General features: G+C 37.1%; 1 protein-coding gene across 1 annotated transcript; it reads right to left on the bottom strand.

The window, feature by feature from the left end:
• Positions 1-81: 81 nt before the first annotated feature.
• On the bottom strand, positions 82-27,815 carry LOC129254147 (VPS9 domain-containing protein 1-like). The gene is made up of 14 exons (XM_064094963.1): positions 27,524-27,815; positions 21,725-21,797; positions 20,794-20,898; positions 19,489-19,768; positions 16,054-16,168; positions 13,382-13,444; positions 12,256-12,396; positions 10,624-10,855; positions 9,209-10,273; positions 7,725-7,854; positions 6,119-6,345; positions 5,667-5,751; positions 4,284-4,388; positions 82-2,809 (listed from the first exon to the last, which is right to left on the bottom strand). The coding sequence occupies exons 1-14, from the start codon at positions 27,629-27,631 to the stop codon at positions 2,710-2,712; spliced, it is 2,829 nt and encodes a 942-aa protein (XP_063951033.1). The 5' UTR covers positions 27,632-27,815; the 3' UTR covers positions 82-2,709.

The raw sequence follows: 27,815 nt of genomic DNA, 5'->3' as shown, positions 1-27,815 counted from the left end.
AATAAATAAATATAATTTTTTTTCATTCAAAATCAATTGTTTACCTGTCTGGGATTCCTTTCTGATATTCCTTTTTATTTTGAAACAACACGTATTACTTAAACACAGCAGGACATGGGGTAAACCGATTGACTACTGAATTATGGAAATTCCTACAGACTTGGTACAGAGACTACCCAGTGCCATTGTTACATGCCATCTAAAATTCTAAGCACATGATTGGTCACACTTAATCTTGACCTTTGATGTAAAATTTTGGATGCTGATGCCGACACCTAGTTTAACTTTCATGACCTGACATGACACTTGAGCTTGATTTTGAGAACAGTAATTCATTACGGATTATCAAGGAGACTCTTGTTTACCTTTGTATCAAAATTTTACACAAAATGCTGCTTTTTGGCAGTAAAAGAAGTTGATGTAAAATTTCTGATGCCGCAACCTTGTTTAACTTTCATGACCTGACATGACACTTGAGCTTGACTTTGTGACCAAAAAATTCATGTCATATGATCAATGATAGTTGATTGCCTTTATGTCCAAGTTTTATTAAACAGTAGCTGGTTGGCAGTAAAAGATGGTGATGTAAAACTTCTGATGCTGATTCAACAACCTTCTGATGACCTGACATGACACTGGAGTCTGATTTGATGAACAGAAGATCATTACAGATTATCAATGAGACTTGTTTACCTTTATGTCAAAATTTTACACAAAAGGGGCTGTTTGGCAGTAAAAGATGTTGATGAAAAATTCCTGATGCTGATGCTGCAAACTTTTTTAAGATTCAATGACCCCCGACATGACACCCGAGTTTGAATTTGTGGCCAGAAATTCATGTCATACGATCAATGATACTTGATTGCCTTTATGTCCAAGTTTTATCGAATAGTGGCCAGTTGGCAGTAAAAGATGGTGATGTAAAATTTCTGAAGCTGTAATCTTGTTTTAGTTTGAGGTCCTGACATGACACTTGACAGATTTTGTGAACAGAAATTCATTACGGATTTTCAATGAGAAATATGTCAAAAATTTACACAAAAAGCTGCTGTTTGGCAGCAAAAGATGTTGATGAAAAATTTCTGATGTTGATGCTGCAAACTTTTTTAAGATTCAATGACCCAACATGACACATGAGATTGAATTTGTGGCCAGAAATTCATGTCATATGATCAATGAAACTTGATTGCCTTTATGTCCAAGTTTTATCAAATAGTGGCCAGTTGGCAGTAAAAGATAGTGAGGTAAAATTTCTGATGCTGCAATCTTGTTTTAGTTTGAGGTCCTGACATGACACTTGACAGATTTTGTGAACAGAAATTCATTACGGATTTTCAATGAGAAATATGTCAAACTTTTACACAAAAAGCTGCTGTTTGGCAGCAAAAGATGTTGATGCTGCAAACTTTTTTAAGATTCAATGACCCAACATGACACTTGAGTTTGAATTTGTGGCCAGAAATTCATGTCATATGATCAATGATACTCGATTGCCTTTATGTCCAAGTTTTATCAAATAGTGGCAGGTTGGCAGTAAAAGATGATGATGTAAAAATTCTGATGCTGATTCAGCAACCTTCTCCTGACCTGACATGACACTGGAGTCTGATTTGGTGAACAGAAATTCATTACAGATTATCAATGAGACTTGTTTACCTTTATGTCAAAATTTTACACAAAAAGGGGCTGTTTGGCAGCAAAAGATGTCAATGAAAAATTTCTGATGTTGATGCTGCAAACTTTTTTAAGATTCAATGACCCAACATGACACATCAGTTTGAATTTGTGGCCAGAAACTCATGTCATATAATCAATGATACTTGATTGCCTTTATGTCCAAGTTTTATCAAATAGTGGCCAGTTGGCAGTAAAAGATGGTGAGGTAAAATTTCTGATGCTGCAAACTTGTTTAACTTTCATGACCTGACATGACACTAGAGCCTGAATTTGTGAACAGAAATTCATTACGGATTTTCAATGAGAAATATGTCAAAATTTTACACAAAAAGCTGCTGTTTGGCAGTAAAAGATGTCGATGCAAAATTTCTGATGTTGATGCTGCAAACTTTTTCAAGATTCAATGACCCGACATGACACCTGAGTTTGACTTTGTGGCCAGAAATTCATGTCATATGATCAATGATACTCGTTTGCCTTTATGTCCAAGTTTTATCAAATAGTGGCAGGTTGGTAGTAAAAGATGGTGAGGAAAATTTATTGATGCTGTAATCTTGTTTTAGTTTAAGGTCCTGACATGACACTTGAGCCTGATTTTGTGAACAGAAATTCATTACGGATTTTCAATGAGAAATATGTCAAAATTTTACACAAAAAGCTGCTGTTTGGCAGTAAAAGATGTTGATGAAAAATTGTTGATGTTGATGCTGCAAACTTTTTTAAGATTAAATGATCCAACATGACACTTGAGTTTGAATTTGTGGCCAAAAATTAAGTAGGTGAATTCTGCTTCACAATGATAGGAAGAGCCGACATCAAAGGATCAAAAAGCAACATCGGTATGAACGCTTTGCTGCCACAAGCCAGTTATCCCTGTGGTAACTTTTCTGAACTCCGACGGTCAAAAGGATCGATGATCAGTGATACTTGTTTACCTACATGTCCAAGTTTTACAAAATAGTGGCTGGTTGACAGTGAAAGATGTTGAAGAAAAAATTGATGTAATATCTAATGTCAACTTTAATATGTGTATTACGATTTTGACAGCTCATCGGCACTGCCAAGTTTAAGGACGTAGCTGAGTGCTGTTTGGCAGGTTGTTAAGCAGTAACCTTCTTCACCAAATAAATATCTGAAAATAAACAAGAGATGGATTTAAAGATTAAAACACGAATAGCATCACATCTTTCTACTTTGCAATTCACATATAATTCTTTTAAGTAACTCATAGATGACCTGTTGTACTCATGCACAGCATAGGGGAAGGCGGGGTAAGTTGAGCATAGGGGCAAGTTGAGCCACCACCCCCAGGCCAATAATGAATGAGTCAGACATTATGGCGGTGTCATGTATTGATGACCCATTACATAACCCTTAACCCCATCACATTGTTTTCAACTTTGAAACAAAAAGTACTTTTTTAGAGGGAAAAATACAAATTTCAGCCAAAAAAGTAAAAAAGGGTGTGAAATAGATAAGTGTTTTTTACACACACACGTCTTTACATATAAAAAGACATAAGAACAACATTGTCAGTCCAGGTATGGATCTTCATTCTTGTCACAATCTTTTACATGATGGATGCATAAGAAATGTGTGGATGCGAAATTATCGCATTAAGTTCGGACTGGGGTAAGTTGAGCCAGCCAACATGGGGCAAGTTGAGCCATGGTAATTCTTATGGTAATGTAAATTAAAAAAAACATCAAACCTTAAAAAGCCATCGATATGCAGGCAGAAAGAGCAAATTCACATGACAGTTCTTTTACTTTTAGAGAATGTTAGTATTTAAAGAGAATTAGCAAGTGAAAAGACTTTAAATAGAAAATTGACATGCTGGTTCTTCCCGCATACATTTTGTACATAGTTTTTGTGGCTCAACTTACCCTAGAAGGTGGCACAACTTACCCCACAGATGGGGCAAGTTGTGCCACTTGACATCGTTTTTTTCAAAAGTCACAACGACTTTCAGTGTGGGGGTAGAACATTGTATAAAGGTGAAAAAGATTTCCCAAAAATCATATTTAAAGGCAAGGTACTTATTTCTACAATATTACTAGTCATATCAATTCTATCATGCAAAATGCAAAAAGTGTCACAACTTACCCCACCTTCCCCTACATATGAACAAACCAGTAAATTCATATGTCTATAAAATTTTACTTGAACACTAAACCATTCCACTTCTCAGCAATTTCATTTAAAGTATATACATCCAACCCCAACATGAAAGAACTTCCTAAAATGATTTTCCTCTTTTTCTCTAGTTCTTCTGAAAATTTATAATCCTCACATATTGTCAAATGAGGACCACAGGGGTGCTATTGCAGATCAAAGATGTTCTGTTGAGAACCAGAAGGGCGCTGTTACCATTGACATTGTACCACAATAGCGCCCTTCTGGTTCTCAAATGAACATCTTTCAGCTGCAATAATGCCCTTCTGGATCTCAAATGACGATATCAACATGCATTGAGTTGTTCATAAAGTGAGGTAAGAATAGAGAAAAATGGGAGTCGAACGTACAAAAAGGTTAATTATTGAATTGCATTGCCCTTCTCTGATATCACTCAGAATATTGTCCAAACAAAGTAGACAATGACTCACCCTTCGTGGATGAATTCTTCCATGGCATTACACTCGGAGACAATCTGAGGAAGGGATGATCGCATGATGACATAACTTAGGATAGGCAGCAAATCATCACAACCACTACAGAGACAAAATAAAGATTGATTTATTGTATTTAGTCTGAACAGATTGGATTTAAAGTTCTTGAAAATCGGATCTTGCATGAGAAAGGGTCACCAGTTGTGAGTAAAGTCATCTAAAATACAAAGCTACATAAAACACCATCAAGGTCCATTGACATGCAAAAAGGTTTTTTATACTGGGTCCAGGGGGGGCACTTCTATAGACAAGTGTATACCAGGCGTGACCTTGAGGTTTCGAAAAGCACCCAAAACAAGTATATTCTGAAAATGCACCCATTAACAAGAATTGGCGTGTGAAAACTTACCCTTAACAAGTATTGGAAACAAAACGGTACCCTTGACAAGTATTCCCTGAATTGACCTGCTAAACAAGTACAGCTATATTTTAATTGTTATGTCATTACCTTTACTTACATTGGATTTAGTACCGCCCCACCTCCCACACCTCGCTCAAATCGAAATCTAAACACGTAGTGTTAGAGAAAAAAGTACATTCTTTATAAAGCATGTTAGTTTTTTTATACCCTTGTAAATTTGACCGTTAACAGGTAGCTTTCCTAGCGAAATATATACCCTTTTTTCAGTATTTTCATGTTTTTGACACCCTTATTACGTTACGTACGTAACGTGCCAAATCTTTTTACACGTTTCTTTGGTCGTGCATGGTATCCACTTGTCAATGGAAGTGGCCCCCCGGGTTCTAGGTGGTGTTTCATTAAGAGGCAAGTGCGAATTGGGTTTATGCTTAAATGCTGAAGCACATGTGATATGTAATGACCAATTTAGAACGTGTCCTCTTAGCATGATTTGACCAAAGCGATGATGCATTTTATACCGCACGCAACTCAGAATTTAAGTGCGACTTCAATTCACACTTAATTCTTTGTGAAACACCCCCTGGAGTCAGTTTCATAAAGCTGTTTGTATTAAAGTTAAGAGTGACCTTAAGAACAATTGGTGATCCTTTCTTGTGGAAAATGATATTCACCATTAAATATTCACTGGTGATTATTTAGCGTGTAAGTAAGTCTCACCAGTCATTCTTAAGGTCGCTCTTAACTTATGAATAGCTTTATGAAACATCCACCTGGTATAGTAGAATTTTGAAAATCATCCACCATTCACAGCAACATATCATGTAACACCCGTCATACAAATTAGGGGCAGAATATTTTATGTGATGAGAAGCTATTTCTTAACTTCATCAGGCAAATTAGATTACTTATTAAACTTGGAAGGAAGTGTTTGATTAAAGAGAAAATATTATGTAACTTACACCGTAGTCTCTGGGCTCTGTCTTGGCTTGCCTTGACTCTCATAGTAATCTCCAACACATTCAATCACAATCCTGGATACTCGCACTAAAATAGACAAAAAGAAGTGCATACTTCATTTTACAGAGACAATAAGATCTTGTATACATATATAGGAAAAACCTTTTATTAAAGTTCTCTTACTATAATCACAAACTTGGACACATTCTAATATGCACAATGATAATAAGGAATGGGAAAAGCTATTTTCACATAATTATAACATTATGACACATCAAGATGATGCGTGATATATCATTCACCGATGAGAACATGAAAGTTTAGCTGGTTTGTGGGGGGGTTTAGCTTTCACTTGCGAGGCTGCAAGACTTTCAATGTAGATGGTGTAGTGTTTTTTTTTCTTCAAAATGTACCAAGTGGATACAAACCATCAGAAATACATGTAGCATCTTACCTACACACTCGATTTTCTGAAGTGGACATGTATATCTCTGTAGCTTTTGCAGCTCTTCTACAGCGGCCCGGTAAGGGTAGTCACTGCTTGATGCTTCGCTGCCATCCTGAACAGCGCCCTCTTTAAGCAGACAGAATTTTTCTACGACTCCAATGTGCTGAGGCAATGCATGCTGGTACATCGTCATGGCGATGGCGGCGCATCCCTCTTTCTTGTAGTTGTAACGTCTGTAGTAGATGGGGGGGGGAATCAGTGGATTGAAAACTAGTTCACCTGAATCAAGCCTTTAACAGTTGGGGCCTGTTACATTTAATTTGAAGCGACTAAAACCCAAATGAAACAAAGGCTTTTTAATGATTGAAAATGAAGACCAGGGTTCCCAGCTCTTCAAGAAAACAAAGTTCCCTGATTTTTCCCTGATGAAGTTTAAAAATTCCCTGATAATTATTTAAACCCATTCCCAGTTTCGCATGTTTTCTAAGTTGTTGCAGTGAATTCCTTTTTTTTAATTTTCAGTATAAAAACAATGTAAAACTAATTAGTACTATTACATACATCCATCCACCATAACCCATAACCACCATAAGTCATTCAATTGATGTTGTTTTGATATGCAACAAAATATAACAGAGTCTGACTGACTACTGCGCTTTCGACTTTTGAGCCGTTCAAAATTCCCTGATTTTTCCCCTCATTTGAGGCATTTTCCCCTGATTTGAGGTATTTTTAAAATCAAATTCCCTCATTTTTCCCTGACTGGAAAAAAGTAAAATAATTTTCCCTGATTTCCCTGATGGGCTGGGAACCCTGAAAGACCCTTCAGGAGGATGAATGCCAGGCTGATTCTGCTAAATTCTCAGCAATAATTGGGTGGTTATTTGATAGGACTTAAACCTAAATTAGCACTTATGTTCTGACCTTGACCCATTCCCCTATCCTCATGATAAAATGTGGCACATAGGGGCTCCACAGAGTCTCCGCTCTGAAATTTCAGCAACTGTGATACTGCCAATGACCTTCAAGCAGCCTAGTTCCTTTCTTTTTCTACAGAGCATCACCAGATTATTTTGGTTCTTCCCCATTTTCTTTTCCCTTCTGGTGCCTATTGTCATTGTTACGTTCAGCATTTATAATGAAGATCTGAGGGGTACGGTGTTTCACAAAGATTGAAGTATGACTTAGAGTCGCTCTTAAATGCCGACGCGTACATGATATGCAATGTGCAATCTTATTGATCAATCCGCAGTATTGCGCGTAGACTTGCCGTGATCTGACCAATGCGGTGATGTCTTTTATACCGCACGCAACTTGCCATTTAAGTGCGACTCTAAGTCATACTTAAATCTTTGTGAAACACCCCCCAGGTCATTTTTTTGCCAATCTCCTTTCCATTTTTTGAACTACTCATATATTCAAATTCAATTTGGATTCTCCAACTATTGTTTCTCTATAAAACAATATAACCAATAATACAAACAAATGCCAAAATGTAAAACACTATGAATTTACTTGGACTAACAGTTGACAATATATAGATAGCAAAAGAGCTTAGAGTTACTTCCCAGCAAAGAAAAATCAAGAAAACAATTTCTTTGCGACAATATACCTGAAGAGCATGAGGAGAGGTTGCCAGATGTCCTTGAAAAGGAAATCTTCAATGACAGAGATACATTGCTCCTTAGCTGCAGTACTGTTGAGTTGTTCATACACAGCTACCAGTAAGGACTGAAGGCGCTCTGTCGGCATCAAAACACAAAGACAATAGTAACAAGCCTGATCAGGAATGAGTCTGCATTTTGCTTGGCGATATTTCAATATTATCAAAATTATGCAATAATGAAAAAAAAAATTGGATATTCGATAATTCTTTTACGATTAAATGTACATTAATATATCGTGGAAACAGAATAAGAACAAAATATTATAAATTGGTACCCAAATGCCCGCTTCTCATGGATGGGCACCAATGAAAACTTTACTTTCATTTCCCCCTTCCCTTCTCTCACGGAACTGCAGCTCACAATGAACATATAATATTATGAATTTTCAGACTCGGCGATATATCATATTATCAGCGATATTTGCTGGTAACAATCCACCAACATTGAAATGAAATAACAGCCAGCACTAGTGACACTCATATCTTATGTTGAGGGACTTTACTAAATTTCATTTGTATATAAATTTTTTGGTACATGTATATGGTTTTGGATAATTTATGATGGAGACTTACTAGGACCATACGATTTTCTACAGGGGTGTTGTAAGAATTTGCACTTTTTACCCCAGAATGTCCTTCGGCGACAACTGTTTCAGTATTTACTATAAAATCAAGCATTCTAAATCACTTTGATAGACATGAATGGGACAGGGCAAATGCACTTGTATCGTAATTTCAAAAAAAAAGTTAAGGCCCCATCGTACTTATTCAGAACAGCGCAGAATCAGCCGGTATGAAAAGAATGTTGTTCAACCAACAGCTGGTCAAGATTTTTTTCACTATTCAGGTCTCACAATGTGTTCAATATGTTTCAAATGCTGCTAAAATGATGTGAGAATACTTAGAATGCTTTAAGAATGTCCTTCCAACACCATTCAATATTCTTTCCACTTCGAATGCACCTCAAAAATGTTTGAATATGATCAAAACATTTGCAAAGGCCAAAGAAATTGGCCCAAATATTTAGAATGCACTCAGATTGCATTGAGAAATTCTAGAATTCCCCTCGAATATCCGAGAACATAGCAAAAGATTTTGCTCTATGAATCTAATCATTTATAAATCGGTTCATGGACACATGTTCATTGGCATCAAGAATGGGTTGAAGTAAATTTCTACACTTTATGACACCCCAGATGTCGAGAAATCATTAATGGATCTCGGTGTTGCAAGAAAATAGCTGCAATTGAATGTAAATTCAGTTGCAAATTTACAAGTAATAGATCAATTTTACTTAAAGCAATACCTGTTGATACAAGAAAAAAAAATTCAAAAAGCAAATCTGCAATTAAATGTAACACTTATGATTGATTTTGTACCTAAAATTGACTTACAGTCATTGCAAGATTCATGCAACAGAAACGTCTTACCTGTAAACATAAGAACATCCTTGGTGATGCATTTGAGATGTCTACTCAAAGCTTGAGACCTCATCTCTGCTATACTTTCCTCCCTATCTTCTTTCCCCTTTCCTTCATCACTCTCTCTTTCACCGACCGTTCTTCCTGCATCTGTTGATTCACCGTCACTTGCCACACCCCCTCTTGAGCTGTCTAGTTGTGTTGGGGGGTTGTTAGATGGTTGCATGTCTGGCCGATTTCCTTCAGAGTTAATAGTTCTCTCATCTCCTGATTCAACTTTAGTTCTTTCATCAGTATCAGGGTGAGAGTGACCATTGATCCCTTCTCTATTATCATATTTAGAATGCTGCTCACCTGCAGCAGCTGCAGAAGTCCTACCATCACCTGTATTTTCTCTGTCTTTATCAGTCATGGAATCACCAGTTGTCATGGCAACTGCATTGCTGATACCATCCTCATCATCCTCAACTTTGCCCGCAGTTTCTCCCTCTAATTCCTTGCATAGCCTTTCACCATCTTCCAAGGCTTGTTCAATATCGTTCCTGATTTCATCCGTGATCTCTCTCATCTGGTCTACCTCTGGAGCAGCATCTCCTGCAACATTTGCTCCATCGGAAGTACTCTCCAGATCCTCATCCTGGATGTTTGTCGATGGAGCAGCTTCATCTGTGCTGGAGGACTCGTCACCATTCTGAATGCCACTGTCATCCAGGTGACCATTCTCTTCACATCCCTCCTCATCATCATCACCAACATCCTTTTCACCCACTGTTCTCTGGTGACATCCTCCGTGCTGCCGATGGATGTTCTTTTCCCGGATGCTCAGTTTCTCTAGAGCATCCACCTCCTCCTCATCATCAGACATCAGTTCTTCCATGATGTCATCACTCACATCACTGAGAGCAAAGAGCATGCTACTGGCCTGGCTTGATGGTCGAGGCTCAGTGGAGTCACTCTCCACACTCGAGGTACTGTTTTCACGAAGGGCATGAAGGCGTTGGGCTAATGTGTCTTCCATGCTCTGATCAAGAGCGTCTGGTGTGGTGAAACCATCCTCTGGTACAGCTCTGGGTTCTTCATAACAACAAAATAAGGAAAATAAAAGAGCGAAATCAGTCAATCTACTTCTTTCAACTATCTCGACTCAATCGTTCCTGTAAAATTAAATATTGAATAAACATACCCACTGCGATAGAGGAATATAAATGACCTAACTGTTAAAATCACCATTGTATCCAAAACATTAACCACATTGGAGATCAAAATTCTACAGTACTAACCAAAATGACATTCATAAAATCTAAGAGGGTTATTTAACATAAAGGCTAGACCAAACCTCAGGGGACATTGTCCACATGTGGACAGAACAAACTCAAGATAAGGACACTATCCATATAGTACTGGATCGGTTGTAGATACCTTACCTTGCAGTTTCAGTGGTTGGACGTCCCTGTACGGAACCACAATCTCCTCTATAGAGGGCAATTCCTTCTGTATGAGGGGCATGATCTTGTGATAGATGGTGATCTGATAACGCTTGAGGAGCTGGCTTAGAGGGTGTTGGTCACAAGACAGGATGTCGGTGAGCAGGTCACGGATTAGTCCAAGGTCGCCGGGCGATTCCTGCAGCCGTTTGCGCCATTCCTGAAGCCATGTCTTCAGAAGGGTAAATATTGAAAGAAATTGGTGGTGGTTTGATTTATCAAGACTTTATGTTTGCCTGCCTATAAGCTAACAACAAACCTATTTTCTTCATTCCTCGAACTGAACCTCTCTAAGGAAGCTTGCATATTCAAGATCATAAAGATTCATTTTTAACATTAGAATGCTAAACAGTGTAATTCCAGAGCCACAAAAAGGAACTTATTAAACCAACCTGGCCATGTTTCAGTGAGTCTCGTCCCAAATCTTTACATTCTTGTACTCCAGTATTTTCACACAGACAACCCCTTAACCAACTGACTATGTTTCAGCAAGTGTTGTCCCATACCTTGACATTCTCGTACTCCTTTATGTTAGTATAGACCAGACTTACACCAATAGTAACCCCTTAAACCCCTTAACCAACTTACTATGTTTCAGCGAGTGTTATCCCATATCTTGACATTCTCGTACTTACATAAAGGCCTTTATGTTAGTATAGATCAGTCTTACACCAATGGTAACCCCTTGAACCCCTTAAACCAACCCCGTAACCAACTTGGCCATGTTTCAGGGAGTAAAGTCCCATACCTTAACATTCTCATACCTCAGTATGTTGGCATAGACAACCCCTTAAACCAACTTGTTTCAGTGAGTGTAGTCCCATATCTTGACATTGGCATACTCATAGACCAGGGGCAGCTGAACAGGAATGTTGTTACGCTAACAGAGTGCTAATATTAGTCCAAGTCACATCTATCAGATTGTGATGTCAAATGTTGATCCAAGATGTAAATAATGCCTTGTTGTGACATTATCTGTTGTATGCTAACAATGTTTCTGTGCGGCGGCACATGCTTACACCAATGGTAACCCTTTGATCTAACCCCCCCCCCCCCCCTTAACCAACTTGGCCATGTTTCAGAGGTAAATTGCCAATTCGTCCACTGCCAACTCGTCCACTCACCACATAGTCTACCTTCATTTAGTCTAATGCCATTTCGTCCATCAACATTTCATCTAACAAACATTTGGTCCAATAACCATTTAGTCCAATCATCACTTGATCTAATCACCAGTTCGTCTATTACCATTTCGTCTAATAACCAGTTGGTCTAATACCCATTTTCTTTTCCTTCATTAACACTTTAGTTTAATTAGACCAAATGGTATATGTACTAAATGGCTATTGGACCAACTGGTTATTAGACGGAATGGCATTAGACTTTAAATGAAAGTAGACCATGTGGTGAGTGGACGAACTGATGGTAGACCAAATGATAGTAGACGAGTTGGAAATAAACCATCATAGGAGCGTAGTCGAATACCTTAACATTCTCGTAATCCAGTATGTAGGCATTAGGAAAACCCCCTTAAACAATCTTTACTACGTTTCAGGGAGTGTAGTCCCATACCTTCACATTCTCGTATTCCAGTATGTTGGCATAGACTGTTCTGAGTTCCATCTCTTCCTTGGTTGGCTGGCCGCTAGAGGAGAATCTCTGGGCTGCCTGTTCCTGAAGACGCTGTTGACGTTCTTTGATCTTTTTAGCAAGCTGAGAGTGGATCAGTTAAGGTGATAATTCTTTTTATTTCTTTTTTACAAAAAAAATATCACACATTAATAATGATGCCAATCTGTGCCTATTCAAAGGATGAAAAAAATAGAAATGTGACAAGTGCCTTGCCAAAATGCATACAGGCAATAGCGAGATTTGAACTCATGATCCATTCATTCATAGCTAAGTGTATTAATAACTAATAAATAGATGAATTGCCATCTAAATAGGCATTTCATGCAAAATCGTTCTATATCAAGTTCTGTATTTTCCAAATATCTATCAAATTCTGAAATGAAAGAAATAGTGATCGATATACATGTATGGACAAATTTATAACTTGGAGATTCCTGAATTTCATGTAATATTCTGACATGCAATATTTTTACCACAGTAAAATACAAGCAGACATTGCAACAGGTTGTGCTATCTATCCTTCTCAAACAATGTCCTAGTACATGTATGTACTTTAGGTTGGCAAATGCTTCCTCACCAAAGTAAAGCTCTACATATATCTAGGATGATTCATATTCATTGAGTTGACTTCAGGTTAACCCCCAAAAAAAAAATTTAAAAAAAGAAAGAAAGAAAGAAAGAAAGAAAATCACCAGGCCTGACTTATGTAGTGGATATGATCCACCACCACAGATTGTACACATCGAACAAAAACATTTTCATGGTGCTGCATTCACCTTAGCAACAATTACATTGTTGTTGACAATCTTAACTAAACCACAGGGATGAATTAACTTGATACTATCAAGTTGATTCATCCCTGTGGTTTGGTTATAAGAAGATGTAACAAGTCATGTTTATGTGTATGATGTTAATGGCCGATTTCAATGGCCATGAAAAACACACAAATGTATACAAATTCCTATATAAGAACGTACGAATATATAGCATCCTGGGGGCCGTTTCATAAAGCTGTTCGTATTCAAGTTTAAGTGAACAACTTTTTGCAGGAGGTTGAAAAGGATACACTTGCTTCCCGGGCTTTGGCAATGGCCATGTTCTCCATCAGCCTTCGCTGAAATGTCAGGTTCTAAGGAATTACAGGGAAAAATGGAATTATGAAGAAAATTGACTTTGAGATCATCATATGTAGACTATCAAAATCTCTTTCTGATTCAATGAAATTGAAATGATGAATGAAATAAATACATTTTCAGAACACTGTATACAAACTGACAACAATCTTACAAACTCATGATATTATAACCAAGACTGAACAGTTTATCAATTTGACAAGACTTAGTCAATTACATATATCTACCCAATCGTCTTTGGAAGCATATGCAAGAGGTTATAAACCTATTGCCTACTGGAACCAGATAGTCTTTCTACAAAGTCTATGGGAATAACAGAATTTAAAAGTCAATGGGTTAACACAAAAACCATAAAAAACACAACTCTACTCACAGCAACATTAATATAATACAATTATACTCACAGAGTTGTCTTGGAATACTCTAAGCATAGGTACATGATTGAACTCTTTCCAATGCTTTAGAATGGGCACTTCATTATTGTAATGACACTTTTTAGGAGAGGAATTATACAAACACTTTGCTGGTACAAATCAATTTGCAAACTAGCCACACTAAACACTAGGCCTATCTAAGGGTTTGTTATGTTTTATTTCTACTGGTAGCTTTCAAAGCCACCTGCTGATGAGCCATTCAACTTTTGCACAAGTTCATTGTATCCCTAAGCAACCCTGACAAATTTTCCTGTACAACTCAATTTCGACACTAAAATTTAGATTTCGATGTTGATTCCCCCAACATGGTCTAAGTTCATCGACCCTAAATGACCTTTGACATTGGACATATGTGACCTGAAACTCAGGCAGGCCTTGTTCAACGATACTTGATTACTCTTATGTCCAATATCATGAACTGGGTCCATATACTTCCTAAGTTAGGATTACATTTCAATAACTCAACCTTGGTTAAGATTTCAATGTTGACAACATCGCCGCCACTGACGTCGGAAAACCGGCGCCTTTTTTCTCGCTCTGCTATGCAGGCGAGACAAAAAATGAATTGTAGATAAAAAAATAATATTACACTTGCCTTTACTGGAAAGAATAAAACAAAATCCCTATGTCCTTTTTTCTATGATGCACTGTTCATACAGGTGAATATCTCATAGCTACAGAGGAAGTGGATAATTTCTAAACTTGCCTCTTCTCATTAAACAGAAGCAGATTTTTAACCAATGGAGCTCCCAATGTGTCAAAACCACATTGAATGAGGAAGAAAGAGTCATAGGGGATTAAGAGATTTGTTCTTAATAGGGGCAGAGAGAGGTCAAACTAAACCACAGTCACATCAACAAAACACAATCCAAATAGACAGATGGCATGTCATTGGAAATAATAAAATAGATTTGATCTGTCTGGAGTTGGTATGACCGATGTGACTGTATCATTACAACGGGATATCAGGGGCGGCTTCAGGGCCCCGTCTTACAAAGAGTTAAGATTGATCTAATCAATCTCAACTATGGACGGCCAGCAACGTCAACATCTATTATGCACGTTTGTTCAAACTATTTTCTTACTATGATTTACATTCATACTTTTATCGTTCTCTTGAAGATTCAGTGTGATTCTCTTTGTTTACTAAGGAAATTGTGCCAATTTCCTGGAGAACAAAGTATGGTATGGAAGGATTTCCACAATTGTGATTGACTGGATCAATCGCAGCTCCTTGTAAGACGGGGCCCAGAGAGAAATGATATGGGGAAGGGAATACATGGGTGGTGAAATGGGGAAATGGATTTGAATGAGGAAAAGTGAAAGAAAAAAGATAGAGAGAAGAAAGAGAGAACAAAGATGGGGGAGGTAGGGAAATGGCATGATAGAAAGTGAGAAATGAGGGGCTATCAACTGGTAGGAATAAGAAATAAAAGGGGAAATATTAGCTTGTTAACTACTCTGTAACATACTGTTGGCACTGAACAGGGACCATCTTGTTGCAATAGGCAACAGGTTGAATATATAAACCAAGAAACAGAGAAATAAGATGTGAAGTAAGATTAAAAGTACTAGTACAAGGATGGAGGATGAATGGATAGTCCAATTGAGAGAGCAAGAGAGAGAGGGGAAGAAAGAGAGTTTAAAAAGAAAGAAGGTGGACAGAAATGGACAGAGAACAAGAGAAGGGCAGGAGAAAGAGAGAGGGGGAGAGATAATGAAAAAGAAAGAGGCAGACAGATATGTAGTCAGAGACCATAATACCGTTTTCCCACTCCCGTTTGTAACCCTCTTATCGAAGTAGGTTGTGTACTCTGCTTTGAATCCAGATCAAAATAATCCTAGAATTTTCATACTGCTCTCCAAAGTGGAGTAACTCCTTCTGGACTCCGGAGTAACTCCACTTCGTCTGTCAGTATGAAATAGGCCTTAGAAGGGCAAGAGAAGAAGAGAGGGGGAAGAAAGAGAGATAATCAAAAATAAAGAGACAGACAGACATAGAGAGAGACCCTAGAAAAGGGCGAGAGAAAGAGAGAGAGAGAGGGGAAGAAAGAAGACTACCATGCATGCATGATGAACAAGCAGGGTAAGAAACAGGAGACAGATGAACAGGAGAAAATTGAAGTTTGGGAACATACAAGGAGTAAAAAAAGGTTTGAAAAGATATTTACCACAAGGCTCTTATTCTTGCTAGTAGTGTGCATCTTGTTCAATCTGCTCCTATAGGCAGCCATCAGTTTCCTGTTCTCTCTGTAGGCCTTCTCTAATGGTCCAAGAGCCTCATTACTATAGAAACAAAAAAATAAATCATACATGTACCGGTACATCCTAATTCACCTTTTGGAGACTGAGCCTGCATATATGAAAGCGGGAGTCTATGGGAAACGCGTGTAAAAGCGAAATCATTCAGTTTCCAACAGGTTAATAATAAAGCAAAGAAGAGTTCATTTGGCTCGAGTTCAAACAGACGGCAAGTTACGACTTTGAACTTACTACGTCACATGCCACACCTTTTCGACAGAAAACCAACTTGGGAAGAGGGGCATACTCACTGACAGTATCCGTCCACTCAAGATACAAGATCTGTCACCCTGTCTGGAACAAATCGCAGTTTTTGATGGTACGAGCCAGCAATAAAATCCGTATGACATCTGAGAGTCCAAAACAATGGCAGAACAGTTTTTTTTCATGCAGATGGCTTCATCAACTTAAATCACAATGTCCCAGGCAACTCATTTTGTGAAAGCCATGAAAACCCCAAGTTTGGCCACGTGTCAGGTCTGCCACTGCCAATAACAAAGACAAAGACCGATCCATGACAACACTGAATGACGATACTCTGCCAGACGGACACTGCGAGACGGACTTAGGCGAGTCATCAACTGTGATGGCCAGCCAGCCAACTAGCCAGAGGACGATGATAGTCACAAGATCACAGACAGGACTGAGTGAATCATTTTGTAGGGGACAGACCCTGTATTCTCCACAGGAAAGGACAGCAATCACATGCCTAATACAAACAATGTACCCTTTCTGCTTCAAGCAATACAACATTGTACCTTTAGTGCCAGAAAGTTCTTAACTATGTACACTTCATAGCCATCAGACTCTAAAAACAACACATTTAATCCCATCTCACTTAGGACATGGTTAAACAGTTTGTCATAGGATACCTTCATTTTCCAATCCTTTGTACAGGATTAAGGAGCCAAACAATGGAGTAAACTTGATAGCAACATACATTAATTAACTAAATTAAGTGTGCTGTGGCAACAGTGTACATTCATTATTGGATGTTTCCTATAAAATATGCTCGCTGAAGTATGTGTAATAACTTGCAAGTGCATAAAATCTGTCTAAACCATGATTTAAATAATAATGCCTTGGTTCAGACCACTGATCAAATCAAAACAAATATGGCTCAAAATTCAATACTGAATGATACGCGCCGTATAAGCTAAACAACAACAACAACAACAAACGTTGTGAATAACGGCCAATGTCTATCTGTCTCTCTATTTCTCTCTTCATATAGGCCTTAATGCAATGCATCTTTTATCCTTTCTAATTCTAATGAACTCTGAATATGCAATATAGATTACTAGCAAAATTAGAGAATGAAAAAAAATAATGATTAATTACCAGCTTCCTTTACAATAATCACATGCATTGTGTGCTTGATAATTTTTGCAAAAAAGCATACATGTACTTCTTGACCCCTTTGAACTGTTGGGGCGGCCATATTGGTCATATAACACTAGCACAGAGGAAACAGGTGTCATCAATCAAACATAAATTGAAAGAACCTTCCATCAACAAGCCGATGGTTAAACCTATTCGATCAGCTGACCAATTAAGGAAGATGAAGGGGGAAACCCCTGTTTGAAACTCTCAGAGATTCAAGATAAAAAAAATAATAAAAATGAGACCTCGGAAGAAAGAGGACATCGATGACTGCACTGCAGACAAGTGACAGACAAGTCTCGTGCCATGAGGTAATAGGAGGCTAGGAGGTCAGACTGGCCAAACATTAGTCCAGATAGGACCTTGGTGTTTGGAAGTTCTCTTTCCCAAAGCTAACATAGAGGGCAGACAGCGCCGATCCACTCATCTTCCCTCCTTGGCGCTGATTAGAGAGTGGGAGTCATGTGCCCTCTATGTTAAATTTGGGAAAAACAGTGGTAAATTGCCAATTCATCTACTGACAACTCGTCCACTCACCACATGGTCTACTTTCATTTAGTCTAACGCCATTTCGTCCATCAACATTCCGTCTAACAACAATTTGGTCCAATAAACATTTGGTCCAATCATCACTTCGTCTAATCACCATTTCGTCTATGAACATTTCGTCTCATAACAAGTTGGTCTAATATCCATTTCAATTTTCATTTTCATTCATTTTGCACAATTAAAACTTAGTCCAATTAGACCAAATGTCATAATGGCTATTGGACCAACTGGTTATCAGACGAAATAGTGAGTGAATGAATTGGCAATTAGACCATGTGGATAGTGGAACTATGAACTAACGGCAGAACAAATGATAGTAGACGAGTTGGCAACTGGATAAATTGGCATTAGACGAATTGAAAATAAACCCAAACACTTTGGCATATAGCAGACATACTGAGAGGTACATTTACAAGGCTCACTCAAATTGTATATTACACAACAGTCAGTGGCTGAATTGCACAATTTTTTGGGAATTTGAAAAGATAAACATAGCACATGTACCACACATGTATATTTATTCGAAAGCACACTAGTTTATGCTCCATAACAAAATGTCACAAGAATAATCAAATATTGTAGAGAGTTATAAGAAAATATTGAATAATGTTAACACATGTATGGTGTATGTACTGGGGTGTTTACATAAAGAGATATGCTTAATACCAACACTTAAGTAGAACTTTTTGAAGACAATCTGATATAGTCTTACAGTACTTAATTGAACCATTAAATGAATTAATTGTGTCTAGATGTCACATGTACATGTACATGTACTTGTTTGATTTAGATTCATTTCATCACATTGCAAATATATGACCCTGAGCACTGTAAAGTGATGACAAGAGAAATGTCATGCAAAAATGCAATACATTGGTCTATATTTCATCAATTCAAAGACTTATAGTGCTTCTCACCACACACAATACCACAAAGGAGAATATCTATTATCGTTTATGGTTTCAGTACGGTTTTATATATTGCACCCACTTAGGCTGAATTGCATTGGATTTGCATTCAGAAATAATCACAATTATGAATTAGAATTGGTAATTATAATAGTAATAATAATAATAATGGATATTTAGAGGCGCTAAAAACAAAAAGTACCATAGGGCATACAATGTATGAATAATGATTTATGAATTCACAATTATTAGATGAAGAGAGGAATATCATAAAACACAGTCTCTGAAATATAAACCGAAACTATCTTTAAAATTATGTGTAAATATCATTCATATAACTATGATAAACTACATACACATGAAAGTTAACATTTTCAGCCTTCAACAGTGATCTGAAAAAATTCATTATAGGGACATTGATCCAATCTCCATGCACAAACATTACAGTTCCAAAGGAAAACTTACCTCTGTTGGCTTGGGGATGCACTTGGAACGGTCTTCCTCTGGTGAGTAGGCTGCTGAACAGTGGGTCGTACCACTGCAACATGGGTGGGTGCAGCATTCGACAAGGTGGAGGGGACTGCTGGAAACATAGATGGAGAGATGCGACCTGCTGGAACTGACGACGAAAGCGATGACGATAATGATGATGATGATGATATCAGTGAAGGTGGTGGAGAAGGAGAATAGGTCGTTGTCTGTTGGGTGGGTAGAACAGGCATATTTGTTGGAGTTGATGCCTCATCTGTAAATAAAAAAATACAAGAATAAAATTAAGTACACAGTACATAAAGTCATTGAACCCTCACAGGTTTGTTACTGGTACTCTCATTTGCGTATCAATTATATTTATTGCCTCTTGATTCTGCACTATAAAATTTCAATCAATACAAATTATTAAACGAATTTCAAACTATTTTTGAAGATCATTGATTGTTGCCAATTTGAGGACCAAAGACAGGTTATCTAGATTTAAGGAGAAACTGTAGGCCTACTTAGAAGCCATTATGCTACAGGCACACCAACGAAACCAACTCCTGGCCAATCAAAGCTATTACGTTAGTGTGAATGGCATCTTATTGGTCGGTTTGGGTGTAACTGTCCCATTAATAATCCTGGCTGTATACTGACAGGAGAATGATATGGGAGGGAGATGTTGATGTTGGGAGTGTTGAGGTCCAGTGGATTAGTCTCTGGACTTTGGAACAGAGGGTTGTGGGTTCAAGTCCCAGCCATCGCGTGCTTTCCTTAACGGCAAGAAATTGATCCACATTGTGCAGCACTCGACCCAGGTGAGGTAAATGGGTAACGGGCAGGAATTCCTTCCTTGAAGCGCTGCCATGAGCACGTAAGAGTAGCCTGGCTTTAATAATCCTGTATACTGACAGAATGATATGTGAGATGTTGATGTTGGGAGTGTTGAGGTCCAGTGGATTAGTCTCTGGACTTTGGAACAGAGGGTTGTGGGTTCAAGTCCCAGCCATGGCATGATTTCCTTCAGCAAGAAATTATTGATCCACATTGTGCTGCACTCGACCCAGGTGAGGTAAATGGGTAACGGGCAGGAATTCATTCCTTGAAGCGCTGCCTTGAGCGCGTAAAAGTGGCCTGGCTAAAACCAGGGTAATTATGGTGCATTTAATTTAGAGTACTTTCACTGAATTGCCGAGGGAGCCTGAATGCCTGAGTTGATAACATCAACTGTTCTTGTTAATGATGATATCAACCACACGTTCACAACTTTGCTGGGCTATTATACTCAATACCTACCCATGTTATTAAGGATATCGACAACACGCTCACTGCATCGCTGGGCAAGCTTCACCATCTTCATTGATTCTGTTGTCTTCAGGTTTACCGTTGCTGCTTGAGAAACTGCAAAGAAAATGAGAATCAGAATATAAGTTTCAAGCAAAACTAGTAGAATGACAGCATTGGTACAGTAAAGAACAACTCTACAGTCCCCTGGGCACAGTTATAAAAGGGGGCAAGTGCATGTTTTCACGAGAGAATCAGCATTACTTTTTATCATCTCACTAATGGTCAAAAATCAATTTGTTACACAAAAGTTTTTATTTCATCCGTAACTTTAAAGGATGAATAAGCTGTGTTCTCCCTCCATGTAATGTTAACTAATACAGGGCCCTGTTGCATAAAAGTTACTATTATGGTAACTACCATGGTAACAATGATCAACAGCCAATCAAATTCAAGGATTTCATGAAAGATACCATTGGATAGCAAAGTTACCATGATGGTAACTTTATGCAACGGGGCCCAGGACCGAAAATCAAATTGACAAACAGATATAAAGCAACATTTTGTGTAATTTTGTGTTCATACTTGTTCACACAGACTGCCTATTTTACCATGTATTAACTGATAATCATTATCACCCCCAATATAATAATACCATGATATGCTGTGGATATGAAGTCCTGATGTTCGATTTGATAACTTTGCGGGAAAAAATGTGCAATCATTTGATAAGTCCAAATACAATGTACTGTCTGAGCTATGAAATTATGCATGAATGTTGCAAAGATTTACTACAGTACATATTTATTGTGCCACGTGTGACTGAATGATTTTTAACAAGTGTCATAAGCTCCTGAAATCCTTGTATCTGATTGGCTGAAGATCAAATTAGTGAATGGCAATCACTGACAAGATTGCTTCAAGAAACAGTCCCCCGTCTTACCTTTCACTCTGGCATCCTGTAGGAGAGCTTGTGAAATGTACTGCATACAGCTCAGATAGTGGAGATATGCATCCTAGATTAAGATCAAGAATGAAAGTAAACATACAACTCCTTTTAAAGGTCAAGTCCACCCCCAAAAAATGTTGATTTGAATGAATAGAGAAAAATCAAACTAGCAGAACCCTGAAAATCTCATCAAAATCGGATGTAGAATAAGAAAGTTAGGGCATTTTAAAGTTTCCCTTATTTTTCACAAAACGGTGATATGCACAATCAGTGACATGCAGATGAGTCGGTCCGTGATGTCCATCACTCACTATTTCTTTTGTTTTTTATTGTTTGAATTATACAATATTTCATTTTTTACAGATTTGACAATAAGGATCAATTTGACTGTACCATATAATATTAAATAATGCTAATTCCACATGTTTAGGGAGGAATTAATCGTTGTTTCACTTGACAATGAGGGGAAAATTAGAATATTTCATAAAATAAAATACAAAAGAAATAGTGGCGTCATCAGTCTCCTCATTTGCATACCGACCAGGATGTGCATATAACTTTTTTGCGAAACTTTAAAATGTCATAACTTTCTTATTTTACATCCGATTTCGCTGAAATGTTCAGTGCTATGCTTGTTCGATTTTTCTCTTCTTATTCAAATCAACTTTTTGTTGGGGTGGACTTGTCCTTTAATAGTATTAATATATAGATATACTATGATGAAAGTTAGTTTTGATCTCACTCCTAACCTGATGACAGAAGTCAGCACATGCATTTACAAGATGGGCTTTGTTTGAACGTCAACTCTAGGATCGCAAGAAGTCAAGACATCGGCTGAGCTACTTGAGTAACTGTATTTGCACGTACATATGATTCAAACAAAATTTAAAAAGGTGTACTTCAACTAAAAATCAAATGAAGGAAGAAGAAAATTAACCAAATTTTTACATCAAAATTTTCTTTGTAATTCATAGCCTCTGAGTGGCTCATAATTTTGCCCTCTTTTTTTAGTTTTGTAACTTGTTTAATGGTGCATTTTGTAATGAATTATGTCATCTATGAGGCACGTCTAGTGAAAGCTGGCTTAGTGTAGCAGTGAGAATTCAAACTAATGGAATAAAGAAAAACAAAAAATCAGTCAAGAAAATGAAGTGAGAAAAGAGTGTATGAGATGAAACATCTTATGATACATTAAGGCCCGGAGTCAAAACATTTACTGATGATTAAACTATGACCACAAGAAAAACTGTTTACAATTTTGCAAAACATTTTAAGCAATTAAGCATGTGGGAAGAGATGACATAAACACCTTAAAAATTGGCCATTTCCAATGTTACATGCACTGATACACATGCACACAAAGTCATATCTAAGAAAGTTTATCTTTATTTTCAATTCAAATTTATATTGATTTAACTTGTATACGAAGTCTATTTTCAAGCAGTTTGAAATAAATTTGGGGGATATTTTGGCAGTTTTAAGGGAGGGTTTGGTGATCCATTTTCAAATTTTCTCCCTTTTTCAAAACAGTTTAAAAATGGAACTGGCAATGTTACGTACGGTTAGACATTTTTTCTCTTCAAAAATTGTAATAACTCAGACTATGATACATACATGTATGTTGAGTGCAAAGATCATTTTCAATTTTCAGATAAAGGTAATGATAAAGATAAAAATGTGACATCACATAATTATACCATTAAAAATCCATACCTTTTTCATTTTTTTTCTTCACAATTTCTGAAATCTAGCCAACAGAGACGGCCTCCTTCCTGTCAGGTGATTTTTCTTTGTAATCCTATTCTCCAATTCTTGTGCTGTATACACAATAAAAACTAGGGAATGCTCTTTTTGTAGTTGGACATTTGTCAAACTGGTCAATGCCCAGTTGCAGATGTTATCGCTATGTGCAGATTTTTAATGATTAATATTGTTCTCATTATTTTCATGATGCTAAATTCATCTAGTATACAAAAACATTTTTGTTTAAAATTTGGTTCTCTTAAAGAATTATTATGAATTATTTTACCAGCCTCAATCTCACATCTCAAAGCAATTTATGTCAAAGGTTGTGTGTTTACATGTACATAACTATACTATTAATTCCATTGCAATAACTTGATTACAAATCTGTATTTCATAATCTCATAATGCAAATCAAACCTGAATGATATTTCTGACCTTTTTGTTATATACTTAAATTTCAAAACATTTTTTTTCCAATACATAATTATTCCAATCCCACTCAGGCTGGTATTACCACATACAATCTCACTTATTCAAACATGTGTACATGTTTCAATCAACCAACTGTTTTCTCTTTCAAATGTAAATATTATCTTGAGTGTATACAATCTTTGAATGTATATATATGTAAATCATAGTTTAATGTTAACATTTCACAATTAGTTTTTTGGCTACAGCATTGTATGTTTGTATTTTATAAAATTATATCTAATAAATTGAAATTGAATTCAATTTAATTGACAGTATTGTATACATTATGTTCTACATTATCGTGCATGATGTACAACATCTGTTCAGATCAAATGGTCTTTCAGTCCCATCACTTCTTTTGATTGAAGGAACACTTTACCATTTGTTCTCAAGGGTTAGCGTGTGACTTACACTTTACATTCAAATTCCAAGTTTTGTGCATTTAACGAATATGAAAACAAATAAACATATTCTATGTACAATCTACATACAATGTAAACGTCTATTTGGGTTTCTTTTTAAGAGCTCACATCAGCATATAATATATATAATTGTGAAAAAACTCACTTTTTAATGTCTTTTTTTAACTTGGAATTGATTGCATGCGATATTATATGGTCTCAAAGTGAGAGCATTGATAATATGAATACCATTTTGATTTTTGAATACCCGGTAATACCAAATGAAGCATTGCTATACGTTTAATAGAACAGAACATTTTGAGATTCTTCTTTTCTCCTTCTGGTGAGTAGTCCTCTTTGTACAGTATAGTCGTACTAGAATGGATTGAAGTCATAATCACAAAACACATGACAACAGAATGTCTGCAATTGATTGCAAATATTTCTTGCAACACCCCCTTGGAATTCTAACCTCTACAGCCTGGGTCTTCAAAATTGATTATTGGACCATATTGTATGGGAGCCAGTGGGCATAGAGATAGGGGGCTTTGGGGTGGCTATTTCTTTGTTTTGATACTACTTTTATACCAAGATTAATGACTTTAGAGTCACTAAAACAATACGGAATGCTCTTCTCGTAACAACAAAATTGGATTAAGTTTTGCTTAACCGCAATTACCCCAAACTATAGTGTGATAGGATGAGGAAGCACCAAAACATTATAAAGTAGAAAAGTTTTTTGGTTTTAATTTTTGGAAATTATCCCAACACCTTTCGTAACAGAAGTTGTGACCTTGTGTAAATGATTATATCAGGATAAATTTTCATCAATAGTAGGCCCAACTCCTTCAAAAATTTTGAATGTTGTATTTGTAGTAGGGATAAGGTTGTCAACGTTTATCGTTATTAGAGTTAATTGCACGGCTATTGTAGCGTTCAAAGTGCATAAAATGTGTTTTCTTTATACTTAAAGGACAAGTCCACCCCAACAAAAAGTTGATTAAAATAATAAGAGAAAAATCCTACAAGTATATCACAAAAATATCATCAAAATCAGATGTAAAAGAAGAAAGTTATAATATTTTTCAGTTTCACTTAAAGCACTCATCCTACGAACGAGGTTATAATATAACCTCGTTCTCGTGTGTATACACTAGCATGGCCAAAAAAAGCATCGACTATTTTCCTCCTCTTCCCTCACCCAAACATAATGACCTTATCGAACTAGATCAAGTGTGATACTTGACATAAATTTATATAACAAATATGATCTATTTGCTGAAAATAGTATGAAAAATGACTAAAAACTCACCCGATTTTTCCACCTCCGGTGACCGTCACTACTCTTGGTTCGTTCAATGGTGTTTAATCGTGACAAATCGAAAAAGAAAAAAATATCACGAAGCCATAGAGGTTCATCCACCCGGATGGATGAAACACTACTCGTGATGCATTCTGGTAAACATGTCTCGATAGCCTCGACAGATTGGCAATTTTGTTTCGTCTAGATAAACATGTTTAAAGAATAAAAAAGTCCAAAAACTCCAAATGGCTATTTTGGGGGGCTTTTCTATAATATTTCTAGTACTGTATCCAGAACATCATTTGTCTGTTTTCCTCTTCCCTTACCCTTTCTTTCTTTTTTCTTTTGAGCGTAAATTAATTCTTTTGATTTTTTATTTCTTACTTTTTTCTCAGTCTTTGTTCTTTGTTTTTTTTTTTCTTTATTTCTTAAGGGGAACTCTCCCCTCCTCCTGAAATTTAAGGGGTATTGAATGTGTACCCCCCCCTCCCCCGCCTGTGACAACAATAATTCTTGTGTAAAAAAAAATAGTGAACAAAATATGAGTGTCAGGCAGTGGCGTACCCAGGATTTTCCAAGGGGGGGGGGCAAATTCGTCCGCCAAAAAAATTTGAAGAAAAAAAAAAAAAAAAAAAAAAAAAAAGGTCTTCAAGTTCAAAAGAGGGGGCCACTTGTGGCTTGTCACAGGGATCAGTTGTGACTCGTCAGGGGGGCAGGGGTACGTCCCTTGCATGAGTTGTGACTCGTCAGGGGGTGCAGTGTGCCCTCCCTGCCCCTTAGGTACGTTAGTGGTGTCAGGTGAGAAAAAGACTACAGTCCCCGGACTGCGGAGCTTCCTATTATTATGCTTCACCGGAAACAGGTAGGAGCTTATTGTAACCAGCTCTGTGGTTGCCACTGTTCAGTGGCTAGCTTTCTTTTATTCAGCACAAGAGGGCGTGCTGAAATACTTACGTAGGAGACTATGGACCAGACGAGAATAAGGAAAAAATTTCCTTATGATTTTACCCGATTTAGAAAGAAATCTTCAATTGAAGGACGATATTTGACTCATTGGGCATTGGAATCCTGTTTAAGTAGAACCAAAATCTGCATTTGGGTCAACACAAGAATTGGTAAGTCAGACTCTTTTACTTCGCGCGTTCCTACATAGAAATGACAGTGTTAGCGGCACTGGTCTCAGATCAGTCCCACCCCGTACATTTTTCTGTATGGCGAATGGTCGGGGTGAACCAGTGACTTAAAGGGACGGTCTGGGCTGAAAATATTTATTTCTAAATAAATAGAGTAAAATTCACAGAGCAAAATGCTGAAAATTTCATCAAAATTGGATAACAAATAACAAAGTTATTTAATTTTGCAGTTTATAAATATTTTTTTAAAACAGTTACGGTATATGCACATCGTCATGAATATTTAATCATTAGATGAGCTGATCATGATGTCACATCCCCACTTTCCCTTTTCTTATGTCATTACATGAAATCACAAATGTTTCATTTTTTTCATACATGTGTAAATGATGTGTTCCATTATGATGAAATAATTTGTGGCAATACATAACTAATGCACTAAATCAGTTGTCAATCCAATTGTTTTAGTTTTTGGTAGAAAATTTTTGAATAAACCTAATTTCATATTTAAAATACAAAAGAAGAACAAGTGGGCAAAATTTTTGCTCATTTATAATTATATATACGCCACTGATGGGAGCTTGGCAGGCATGGTCAGAAAGTGGTCTAATAATTATTTCTCAAACTGTAAGTTTATCTGGGACAATCAATTCAATTTCAAAGTCAAACCCACACACTTTGCATCTGCCCATATCCATCTGCCGAGCCGAAGTCTACGGAAACGCACTATGTTACTCACCGGAACGCTGCCGCTGGTATCAAGTTGAATCGCAAGCCCGACAGCTTTCATCGCTGTTTGCAGCTGCTGCTTCTGTTCATCTGGGTTTTCGCTCCTTGATTCCATCATTACAAAATTGTCATCAGATATAACATTAGCATCATTTGAATGATCACCTTGTACCTAAGCTCTCACAAGTGTTTTCACCAACAAATAATCAGCATAACGAACATTAATACGTGACGGATTCTTTTTGAAGAGGTCAGGTACTAGGTGGTACAAAAACGGCGCAGCTGCTTTCTTTTTCTCGCAT

Source organism: Lytechinus pictus, chromosome 2, assembly GCF_037042905.1.
Source record: "Lytechinus pictus isolate F3 Inbred chromosome 2, Lp3.0, whole genome shotgun sequence".
NCBI lineage: Eukaryota > Metazoa > Echinodermata > Echinoidea > Temnopleuroida > Toxopneustidae > Lytechinus > Lytechinus pictus.
Note: the sequence above shows the minus strand (reverse complement) of the source record. Positions and strands in the feature narration are given on the sequence as shown.

Excerpts from the sequence above, each read along its gene's own strand:
- LOC129254147 (XM_064094963.1), bottom strand. The coding sequence starts at position 27,631 with ATGATGGAATCAAGGAGCGAAAACCCAGATGAACAGAAGCAGCAGCTG. Across the intron at positions 20,899-21,724 it reads ACAGGATGCCAGAGTGAAAG|TTTCTCAAGCAGCAACGGTA; the intron begins GTAAGACGGGGG and ends TTTTCTTTGCAG. Across the intron at positions 13,445-16,053 it reads GCAAGAATAAGAGCCTTGTG|AACCTGACATTTCAGCGAAG; the intron begins GTAAATATCTTT and ends GTAATTCCTTAG.